The sequence below is a fragment of the Colletes latitarsis genome, chromosome 2, assembly GCF_051014445.1.
Source record: "Colletes latitarsis isolate SP2378_abdomen chromosome 2, iyColLati1, whole genome shotgun sequence".
Classification (NCBI taxonomy): Eukaryota; Metazoa; Arthropoda; class Insecta; order Hymenoptera; family Colletidae; genus Colletes; species Colletes latitarsis.
The window spans coordinates 15,500,626-15,512,988 of record NC_135135.1 but is presented as its reverse complement, the minus strand read 5'-3'; the positions used below and the strand labels follow the sequence as shown (position 1 = coordinate 15,512,988).

General features: G+C 40.7%; 1 protein-coding gene across 2 annotated transcripts in view; it reads left to right on the top strand.

The window, feature by feature from the left end:
- Nucleotides 1-12,363, top strand: part of If (integrin subunit alpha inflated) — a 72,723-nt gene that overhangs the window by 33,728 nt on the left and 26,632 nt on the right. For both annotated transcript variants that reach the window (XM_076783739.1, XM_076783738.1), the window contains exon 4: nt 4,567-4,738. In XM_076783739.1, coding sequence (XP_076639854.1) covers nt 4,567-4,738 — 172 coding nt within the window. The remainder of the gene's footprint in view (nt 1-4,566; nt 4,739-12,363) is intronic.

The following is a 12,363-nucleotide window of genomic DNA, read 5'->3' as shown; positions in this document are numbered from 1 at the left end:
TTCGAAACCTTTCGCTCCTCTTTTCTCCGCGCAATTAAAGGCACCTTACTTTTCGTTCCCCGAACGATTTGCCTCCTTACGATCGAAGTAAATGCGTTTGAAACGTGTCATTACCCATCCTTAACGTCTTCCGGGCTCTTTGGCGACGAGCAAATTGCGTTTCGAGTGGCCCGACACGCACGTATGTATGTATTTCTCTCATTAACCCTCGAGCATCGTCGAACTTCTGGTTGTTACCAAAGTCCGAGTATCGAAAGGTTATTTTCTATTTATAGAAATATAATTCAGAATTTGTTTAGCGTTATTTTCATTCGAACCGGTATCGAAATCGTTCGCAACAGCGTCCTGGATCGTTCCGTATCGCGATCGTTACACTTCGTTTCTCGGTAACGGAAAAAGAACATCGAACCTTCGTCTACCCTTTTTGCTTTTTGAACGTTCTGGTGCTGCACGATCATCATCCACGCGTCGATCAGCTGTCGATTCTTTAATACGTATCACGATCAAGATGCATCTGGGCCTGGTGTCGAGGTACAAGATCGATTTACTTAAAGCGGCTCGGTCACGATCGATCCGCGAGCAGCTGTAACCCGTGATAATCCTGACTTCCCTCTTCATTTACTCTTCCTTGGTGGTTCGCCTTCCTCCTCGAGCGATCCGGCTCAACGAGACGCATTCAAAAGGGGTTCGCTAAAGGAGTGCTTTATTTGGAACGTCCGATGACCAAACTCATTCTTATATTTCTTTGCGGGCTGTCCTGTACTATTATGCGTTTCGATTCGAGAATACTTTTATCCCCCTCTCGTTCGTTCTACCAGCTGTTTCGACCCTCGAAGTCGGTCTCTCGTTTGTCTTTGATACGTAAAAAATGACTGCAGTTTCTCTGTTAACGCTTTAACGCATTGCCGACCCATCGGGGAGATCTATATCTTTGCGCCCATACGTTTTACGCTGGCAAATGTCTATATAGAAACAGTGTACGCAGTCCAAAGTTAAGAGAATCTAGATAAAAGTGAATTTTCCAGAAATAAACTTTTTTTTTAAGTATAAGGAAATTCCGTAATAGATAATAATTTTTATTTATCGGGTACGGTATCTGTTAGTCACGCATCAGCAAATATTAGCAGAAATGCATAAATATGCGCCTCGACTTTATCTCGACTTTCCATGAAACGCACAAATACGTGCACACGGACTGCAATGTGTTAACTTGGTGTTCTCGAGAAGTATTAACCCTTCGATGCCCGATGTTCGTATGTTCGGTCACCACTTGTTTGCTTCGAAGTGTCAGGAAGACGGACAATTTTAACTTGAAGAAATTGAAACGATTTTATGTGAATTTCTCCAATATTGAAGATAATCAGTGGCCATTTCTAACGTTTCGTTACAATATACAATATTTTTTACTTTATTCTAAATGTACGAGTCTCGTTCGTCGTTTTTATTCGAAGAAAAAGTATTCGAACGACTCGTTTCTGAACAGCAAAAGGAACTCGTTACTCGAGTCGATACTTATTTCGGCGCCCTTCAAGGCGACGATCATCCTTGTTGCGATTGAGTTAAACTGGCGCAATGGATAAATTGCGGTTACACACCGACGCACAGGCTCTTCTCTTTTCGTGGTCCTCGTTCCTGACTTTCCTCTACTCGACGATCAACGACAAATTGGAAGCCAGAACAGACAGATGGTCGTTACGTCTAATTAACACCAGAACTACCAATGCAGTCAAAAAGACCCATTCGTAATTTCTAATAAAAGTTGTACGAAATTAATTCGACTGAATTTTTGAAAATTTTATTAATGGATAAACACTTATTTCCATTGCATTATACGTTTCTTCGCGTACCTTTCGTTTTAATTCCTTTGATACAAATGAGTACACTATAATTATTGATAGTTCTAGCGTTAAAGAGAGATCCTCTAACTGACAGTAAAAAATTCCGATTCGCATAACAATTTTGCTATATTTCGAAGTATTAAAGTCGAACTAACAGTAAAGGAAAGCAAATAATGAAACACCACACCCGGAAAATCGTGAACATCTTGAAAAATCGTTCTCCAAAATGGTCGTAGCGTTCGACGAAACGAAAGTGATCCTTCGAAGCTCATCGCGCGCAACAGGTTCGCACGTAATGGTCGTTTTAACGCTGAAAGACAGAGAACACTTACGGTCTCGATACGGAATCAAGTTTTCACTCGGGACGCGTTAATCAACGACAACAGGGGCGCTGCTTCTCTCGTTCGGTTTTCGATTAACGCTCGCGCAGCATCCGATTCGCGTGGTAAAACGATGTAACGTTTGTAACGCGCCTTAATTGGCTCGCAATTAATAATGCAATGTTGCGTGCACCGTCGGGGCGCACGATTCCTGTGCATGCGGAATCAGCGTCCTGCTCGTTAGGGCTCGTTTACACAGGGCTAGCCTTGGAAACCGATTAAAATGTTGCCGGGACCGCGTACGCGACGATACCACGCGTTTGTTCTGCCTTGAATCTGCATATAGACGCAATCTGCATTAACGTTGCGTTGTCCCTTTCGCGTTTGATTTATCGCAACGTTCGAATTAAATGCTCCCGTACCGCTGACTGCGTGCACGGGCCCCCATAAACCAGCGTCCTCCAAACTGTACACCGCGACGCGAACAGTTCCTAATTAATTATGCGCGCGAAAATATTCGTATAATCAATTGAAACAAATATGTGTACAATGTTTGAAATCGTTGTGTAGTATAGTTTCTCGAAAAGAAAAATCTAAAATATCGCTCGAGTGGTAATGGGTACCAAGTTTAGTATCACTGTGTTTCTCACGTTTCGTTTCGAAGCCGCAACTCGATGGGTACGTCATCTCTTTTTCGCGAGGCGATCGTGTAACCGTCGAAACGACGAGTATTTTTGGCGATAGGATCGTTTCAACCGTTTGTTTTCGCGCTCCGATCCTGGGACAAGGTTCGCTCACACGCGCAATAATCTCCGTATTACGTCAATCATCCGTACTTGACTAGGGAGCCACGCTAGCAGCTGATGACCTTAATAATACGACTGGTAAATATACGTATGCAACGACGCACTTTGCGTCTCATCGACCAGAACGGCGTCTAAGAAATTTCTTTGAAACTCGTTAACGCGCAATCTCGTCGCGTGGCGTGGAACGGGAGCGCTAAAACCCGGTCTCGCGATAAATTCAATTAATTATAGAATTCGTGGAAATTCGAGACCGTCGGTTCGTTGTCAGGTTCGCCGTGATTCCGTGACTCATAACGTGTCAATCTCGTTAAGATTGATCGCGGTGTTTAATACCGGTTGCACTGTGGCGAACCGTAATCACTGCGATTCATTAAATTCTGGTCTCTCGCGTGCGAAATTAATTAACTCTCTCCGTGACTCGTTGTTTATTTTGTTAGAACTTTTACGTTCGTTTTAGCTTCTTAAACATTATCTGTTTGGCCTGTACTTACGAATGATATTGTTTTATCAACACGTTGTACGCTTGTTATTGTGGAGTATTAAAAATAAAAAGTATGAATTAAATGAATTAACGCGGTGCCTCCGCGACTCGTTTATTTGTTAGAACTTTTACGTTCGTTTTAGCTTCTTAAACATTATCTGTTTGGCCTGTATTTACGAATGATATTGTTTTATCAACACGTTGTACGCTTGTTATTGTGGAGTATTAAAAATAAAAAGTATGAATTAAATGAATTAACGCGGTGCCTCCGCGACTCGTTTATTTGTTAGAACTTTTACGTTCGTTTTAGCTTCTTAAACATTATCTGTTTGGCCTGTATTTACGAATGATATTGTTTTATCAACACGTTGTACGCTTGTTATTTCGGTGTATTGTTAAAAATAAAAAGCGTTATGATTCATTTGATCCTATTTGAACGATTCGTCTTGGAATAGTCGTATGACCTAGTAGTATTGAAATTTTATTCGACTAATATTCGAGCCGTCTAAGCGTTGGTAATCATCTAAATGCGGCAGTGATACGAGAGTTCGGTTGCATAACGCGATCGAACGCATCTCACGCTGCGATTGTCTCGAACTTGATGTCACGTCGTCACGTAAAGGCGTGACCGGCTGCACAGCACGTGCAATTTCAATCGACGTGGAAGTCTTTACTTCCCAGAGATCGGAACAAAGCGCGCTTAACGAGCCCACTGGCCATTACGTCTAATTGCGATGGAACGATCGCGAACTACACAAACACATCGTTTCACCCTCTAACAGTCTAAGAAATTTACGAAATATAGAAAATAGTACCTATACTTGTTTGATTGTCTAAATTAATTTTATATGTCACGTAAGGAATACAATTTTTCCAATACAGTCGAAAGAACGTAAAACTCCATATTACTGCTGGTATCAAATTCGAGAAATATCGTCGTGGGTGGAAGAAGGTTCGAAAATCGCGTTTCCTCGGTAAATGGTGTCCACTTTATTATGGTTGGGTTGATCGTTGACAAGTCGACCGGTTGGTCGTTACGTCTAATTGCTTTGGAACAGTCATGAACGATAGAAACACGTATCGACGGCGACGTTTAAACGTTTTCTGTTGTGTGTTCGCAGGCGTGTGCCCCCAGGTATATCTGGTTCTCCTTGTCCCAGCAGAAGTACGATTCCGAGGACAATCGGTGGAGCAAGGAATCGACGGCCGGAAATCGAAGGGAGCCCGTCGGCACCTGTTGGGTCGTTAACAGCCACTTCAACGAATCGCAAGAATTTTCACCCTGCCGGACGAGTGAGTATCTTTCTCGTTTTGTTTCGCGATTATGCTGTTGCGTTATAATTGGGATGGAATGGTAGGTGAAGGACCCAGCTACCGTCGTCCTAAACTGGTTTACTTACGATGTCGAGTGAGCCTTACAAAGTTACAAGATTTAACACGCTATTATAAGCGTACGTAAGCAACTGTTTCGAAATCTCGAATGCTTTTACAATGAAAATTTTTTAAGTTAATATAATGATAAAATGTGAGAAATATTTTTAATCGTTCCACAAAGGCTACAGCGTACGTCTTTAATTTTCACCACTGTTCCCGGCCCGTTGGCACTCAAAGCGAAACCGGGTTCTCAGAATTTATAGAGTACACCTCGTTCCCGTTCCCAAATTAGCTCGGTTTACGAAAAAAAAGGAGCATGAAATCGGGAAAACACTTTTATCCGTTGAAAACACTCGCCTCGAATGCTATAAACAGTAAACAACGCTTCGAAACCGGGGAGCTTGGTCGTTTCCTTCCAGCATGTTTCTTGAGAGTTAAACCCTTGGTCCTTTGAGGGATCTGTTTAGTTAGAAGCTCTAAAAGTTGTGGAATATTTAAAACTTTTTCAGGGTACATATAAATAAAAATTTACTTTTACGTCAAGCTAATTTGTTTCTATTTTAATGCTTTTATGGCTAGAATTAACAAAATATATAAATAAGCAGATGGGTTTCTTTAGCTCTAAACCAAATAGACTCGTTATGGAATCCCACAGGATGGAGATTTTCTCCGTGGTTGACAAGGATCAGCCGCGACATGTGACCGTGTCCTCGGAACTATAGCAACCATAACTACGTTCGGTAACAGGATATTTCCTGCCGTGGCGTTTTTAACGACAAAAAGCGTATCGATTTTCGTCGCTCCGGTTGATTTACGATGATTTTAGAAAGCAGAAGCAACGTCGAGTGGAAAAATGAATCATTCTTTTTCTTCTGTAATTATGAATTTGCCAACTAAAATCGAATAAATGTAATGTTTTCTAAACTGATAGTTCTGCAATAATATCGTCAGCTTCTTCTGAATTTTGTTCGAGTTTCCTTCGAGCAATCTTATCGAATGTCTGAGCATTAAAGGAACACTGTACACTCGTCGCCAACAAATGCACTTTCTTTTTCCCTCGCGATAATGTTTATCGCTGGTCTCAGATACGGTGCTTGGGAATGTGCAGCATTTTCCTATTAGTTGTCGTTTATCACTGGCAGGACAGACTTTCAGCGCAGATTTCGGAAGTTATTTTTGTGTTACACAGTATCGCCTGTCACCCACGTTCCTCGGATGTTTCGGAAGTCTTTCCGGTCAATCGTCTTTTCCTAGCCCAAAGACTGTCTCCTTTTGATCATAGAACTATATTGATATAGAAATATTTAATCATTTGAGTCATTCTCATTTTAAACGGAACAGTTTATCAAAGAAATCGCATGACCGATTTTCAAAGAACCTTATCGATATAAAGATACCATAAGATTATCACAACTAAGTGCATTGCCTAGAATATTATTAACACTAGAGCTTGGTGGATTTATTTGTACCAAAGAAATGAAAACGATATATACTCGAAGAAACGAATAATGCAATAAACATAAATGTTTATTCTCGTATAGAAAACTACGGTGAATTTTCAAAAATCTAGCCGAGTAAATTGTTCAGAATTCTTATTAGAAATTACCAATCATTGTAACCACTTCCGGTAGTTCTAGTTAAATTAAACAATTCCAGAATTTTGTCGTGCCCCAACAATTCGCAATATCTTATAATAATCCCACTCGTCCAAAGACGAAAATTAATTAATCTCTTCCACTAAGTCGTGAATAATTCATGGCATCGGCAGATGGTATAATCACCATTCGACTGTATTTCCTTCGATGTGATTGAAAAGGATCGAAATAAGAGACAACGTGCGACGCTTAATATGTAGTCCTTTGTCGCAGAATGCACCGATCGATGCAGTCGTTGTATCCGGTGCACACTTATGCACCGCAGAAAAACATCCTTTTCCTGCGAACGACTAAATATTTGCTATAAGACGAAACTTGCTTTCCGTCATTCGTAGATTTCAGATTTTTCGAACTTACAGTTCCAATTCTTAAAAATCTACTAATTCCATTTAAAAACTTATTACTTCTCCTTTGTAACCAAGATTCCTTCGAAGCTTTTTGTCCATCGTCAAAGGTAAACAAGTTGTATTCAGGTGGTCTATCTTAAATGCCTTTTTCTGTATACTTTTGCACATCTGTAGTTGTTCTTGGAGATCAAAGGAGGAAAGAAAAAGCCCTAAAGATACAGTCATTGTACTGTAATCGTTCCCTCGTTGTACACGTTCTTTTGCCAAAGGCCAACAGGTTCGCGTTTCTTCTTGGGCGTTTGTTGGATGGATATCGTCGCGATCCATCAAAAAAGCGTGACATCCTCGCGGAAACGATCACGAGACAGCGGCGTGTGAGCTCATCGTCCAGAAATTCCGCGGGCGAGAGCGAGCAATTAAACAATTTGTGGAAGCGAACGTTTGCTGCCGCTTTTCCCGAGAATCGCAGCTCGTTTTTAGCATCGGATCGTTTACGAGAAGATTCAGAGCAAATTTTATTCGCGAATAACGAATAAAAGTCTCAATTTCGTCTGGACATTGGTTTTTAAAAAATTCGTTGACGTATCTTCATTTATAAATTAATTTACCGAATGAAACATATGTAGAAGCTAAAATTTCTGTTGAAATAAAAATATTTGACTCGTATTTTTCTTCTGCCATCGTTCATTTTGAAGGGGTGAAATCAACCCTCAAAGTAGAGGCACAAATCGTATTTACTCGAATATCTCACAGATCATTAGAAATATGTGTAAATGGATTTCATAAAAATTTCGTAAAAATCGCGAGTTTGAATATTACTTAAATTTTGTTAGTTTTCGAACAGTTTCAGTCCAGATGATTTTTAGCCGACTATGCAGTCTCGCTTCATTGCTCTTTAGTATCGTGTTGCTCATTGTTGCCTTTTATGGAGCGAATTGCCGTGTACGTTTCGCAGTCTGCTTATCTGTCATCGTGTAACTGGCAACCATTTGTCGACGTTTACGATGTCATAGGTATAATTTCCTTCGGAAAGCAAATACTTCGTTTCGCGGCTACGTTCTCGCAGGCTCGCCATACACCGCGGCCTTCGACATCGTAAATTGTACAGCAGATTGTTGTTATTTTTAATCGACTCAAACGTTTAATTGATCGATTCCTCGTACACTTTGAATTATTTACGAGACGACGATTTACACAATCTACTGATTATAAAACCGTGGAAACGATAAATGGAATTGAACAACTATTTTCGTCCAATGGGATTCGTACGATTCTTTTTTTTTTTAAATTAATTTATTCGATCTGTAATTAAAAAAGCGATATGTTTAACGTATTCGACAGCCTTCTTCGTGATATTTTTTACTTCGTTCTTCGATTGATCTTTCATCTTCGCAGAAGATAAATGCTCGGACACATCTGCTACTACGTAATTTTTATTTCTGTTCATTTGCTCACGTGTACGCTTCCGCTATTCGCAGAGAATAGCAAGCAACACTTATGTCAACATAAATGAGTAATTACGTGCCTTTTTTTTATCAACAGTGACACGTTTAAACGTTTACTTTTCTTGAGTATTTTATGTAATTGTTATGCATGTTTATAGTAGCATGTTAAAGATTATGAACTCTACGAATAAACTAGATTTTATTATTATTTTGTTTTCGAGTACTTTTTATTTATCGTTAACAAGAAGACAATGACGTTTTAAAATAAAAGTTTATGTCGAATTAGAAAAACTATATGTCTTTTTAATTTATTATTTATATTCTTACACTTGAATTTGTTCGACTTTTCAGTTAAATAAATTGAGTCTACGTTATGTATGGAGTTTTTGTTTTACACGTAGCATACAGAGACGATTATTCGTTTTCTAGTTACTGCTGTTAGCAAAAAGTCGGTCTGTAAAGTGTTAAGTGCGTTGCAAGGAGAGAAAAAAAAGAAACGATACGGTGTTGGACACTACTAAATAGAGCTTTTAGAACGACGACGGAGGTCTCGAACTAGTATGGACGACATTTATGATTCACGCTCTGTCCATTACCTTCGCTGCGCTAAGACAGTGATTACGCGAACGAAAGCAGAACAAGTCTCATCCAGCCTTCTTGAAACTGCGATTCCGCAGAAATCAGGCTGTTATTACGGTGTGCAGTTTCCAGTACTTCCTTATAAACTCTCGACGTATTTGTCTAAATTTGGTATCAAACATGGAACGTTTCTTCTTACGCCGACCAGGAAATAAAACATTTTCCATTGCAGTTCTCCTCGACGAAAATTGATTTTGAAAACCTTGGGATCGTATCCTTAATAACATAATACTTTAATACCATTTTATTCATCGTTTCGTCGCGTTATAAATACTGATGGTCCCCCGTTGTCTCACATATTGGAACGAATTTCACATATTTTAATTGCAAAAATTAGGTATTCGTATAGAATTTCATTACACTCGACTTTTTCTATTCAAAACTGTTTCGTCCATTGTTCGAACAGTCTGCTACCAGTTTGACGCAGCACATTACGAAATTGACTCAGTAAGCAAAAACGCAATCGTTCAACCCAGATATTCGATACACGAAACGTGACTATTTAATTCGCAAAAATGGCCAAAAGTATTTAGCGGTATCTTTTCGTCGCGCAGTCGTATCGAAACAATAAACGTGGCATCCGACGAGGAATGCGAGCGCACGATGGAACAACGACGTCGGGTGAAAGTGGCAATGAATTGCAGTAACTGCATTCCTTGATGAAAGCCCGCCCACCCGTCAAAGCGACCGGTGGGTCTTCGAAATGAAAAAAAAAGAAACAGAAAAAATCATAATTAGAAGGCGCCATCGCCTCGTGCCACCAACTGGGCACCGTTCTAACGAGGCCAATTAGCACTTGATCCTACTTGAATTACGATCGCGCTACCGATCTGCCGCCTTCGCGCTGCTGCGCTATCTCTTCTTGCCGCGGATTCATTAAAACCGACGGCTCCGTTGCCTCGTAGACGGCGATTATTCGTGGTAGGCCGCGAAAAATCGCGAACACTTTGTCCCCTGAACGAAGTATTAGGAACGGGAATGCAGGGGGACAAGATCTCGAATTCCACGCGAGCAATAAGAACCATCCGTTTTTATTGCGATTTTATTGCGACAAGCGGCGTTCGCCGAGCGCTCGGAATTGCTCGTGAAAAATGTACTTTGCGGCGTTTAATTTGTCTCGTGCGGACGTCATTCTTACGCCGATTCCACCAAATCGGGGTTTCGTCTTCCCCTTTCTTCGATAAATAAAATTTACAGAGTCGATCTTACGAATTAAAAAGTTTCACGTAGATTTCCGTGAATATCGTTGGGAAATCGGATCGAGGATCTTCGAAGTTCCGGCTGGAAAAAAGAAAATAGGTTCGATAGGGGATACTTAATCGCTCGTCGACACTCCCACACGTTTACGGGGAATCAGAATAACAGTAGCTCCATTCATACCGCGTAACTCGATTAAGGGTCGTATGTACAACGCGAACGCTTTCACCGTGCCGGTCTAATTTTTATCAAATTATCTATTCGAAACGATCGATTTACACAATAATAGTGTCTCTCGAACACTGGTCGATTTACTTCGCGAGAACAGAGTTGGAACAACAGATACGAATTTGAAATTTATTGGTAAACTAGCTTCTGTTCTTTGAAAAATTTTGAGAGAACTGAATTCGAGAAACGTTTTTATAGATTAAATATAACCCTTCGAGAGGTCTCGAGCGTAACGATATAGGTCGAAAGAAGGATGCAGTTGGTTTTAAACATCGGTGCATGGGAATCTTTCCTTGGCAAGTTGTCGCGGGACCAAGTTCGAGTGCAGAGCACTCTCTTACTGACGAGAATAGCACCCTTGCAAAGCATCGAGACACGAAGGATTATAAATAGATCGACCGGAGACGATATCGCCCAATCGAACCTGTCCTTTGTCGCTTCGCACATCAGACCTTACACGTCAGCTTTCACGCAAACACCAACGAACCTTGGAACTGCAGTTTAACCCCGTTCGACGTTTTGTTCGCGGTCGGTTCGCAGAATATTCAAACGGGACATCGTCGAAGTTAAAAATTAATTTTTTACGGATCGTAGGAGATAGAAAGTCAAGGGGAAACTACTTTCTAGAGCAGTACGCCTTAACCTTTTCGTAATCGCGACCCACATTGCGTGGCGGGCGTTCTTCGCGACCCTCGTTGAATTATTTTAAATGTCACATTTGCGCTCATATATCAAGAATAGAAATTTCATTTAAATTGCTTGAACGGCCTATCCGAAAGAGCTCAGAATATAATTCATTAACGAATCGAGGAAATAGTAAATATAAGTTTCAGTGGTTGGTTACAGAAGCACGGAATTAGTTACGATGGTACAAAGATAGATATTTCGCAGTTATTATTTAATCTATAGAAATAAAAGAGACCGTATAATTTAGATCGTGCTATCGCGACACTACGAGATAAAACAGTACATCTCTGACCACGAGTCCAACTCGACAATACGCACTTTAGCACAAGTTTTGCGCCTGGCGCCTAAATTTTAACATCGAATATCGATATTATCGTTGCCACTGTGGAATAAAATTATGAATTTCGGTGAAAAATATGTGCGTAATTTTTGTATAATTTCAAACGATTCTGTAGGCGATAGATAATAAGTACCAAAGAATCTTTTAAAACAAGGTTTACAAATTTTATTTAAAGTAGCACGTTGCTATCATCCCCTAAAATAGGAGTTCTTGTACGAATCTTCCCTTTTCAGACGACGCCAAAATCGATTATTTTTTAAGATCCACCTTTGAATCGTTCCGAAAGTATAACCAGGGGAGTTCTATAAGAAGGTTGCTAAGTTTTTGCGTGTAAAGTAGAGAACTGACGTGAAATTCGATGGACAAAGTGAAGCGTCGTTCCAGGCCGGGTAACTCGTAGACGCGACGCGTAACTGCGTACACGCCAGTAAGAAAACGATGCGTGTATAGGAGAATATCCGGTGGGACCCCCGTACCAGGACCGTTGGCCATGCCTTCTCCTACATGGCCACGTACGTACATACGTTATGAGCGCCGACGAAGGGGCCCTGACGGCCGATCGGTCACTTTAGACGAGCTGCCAGTCACGCAATTACATCAATCGGTCGTCGACGACGATCCAACCGTGTCGAGCAAGGAAAAAAGGAGGCATAAAGCGCGCCATCGATCGGCGCCGCCGTTTCTTCGCGTGCATGCGAATGCGATCGTTGGATCGCTAAAGGTGGCCTTTAATTTCGCGACGCGACGGGACTTCGATCGAAACCTCGAGCTTTCAGCCACGGAGATCCGCGAGAAATAAACATACACAAGTTGTTTCGCAACACTAAACCAATATAAATAAAATTAATTTGTATAAACGTACGTGTACTTTTGAAAAATTGTAATTAAATCAAGGGGTTGAATTCTATAGTAATTTCTGATGAATATCATCGAGAATATCGTGCACGATTCTCTCGAATGTAGCAACAATTTTAGAGTACGCAACATCATCAGCATTCAACTATTC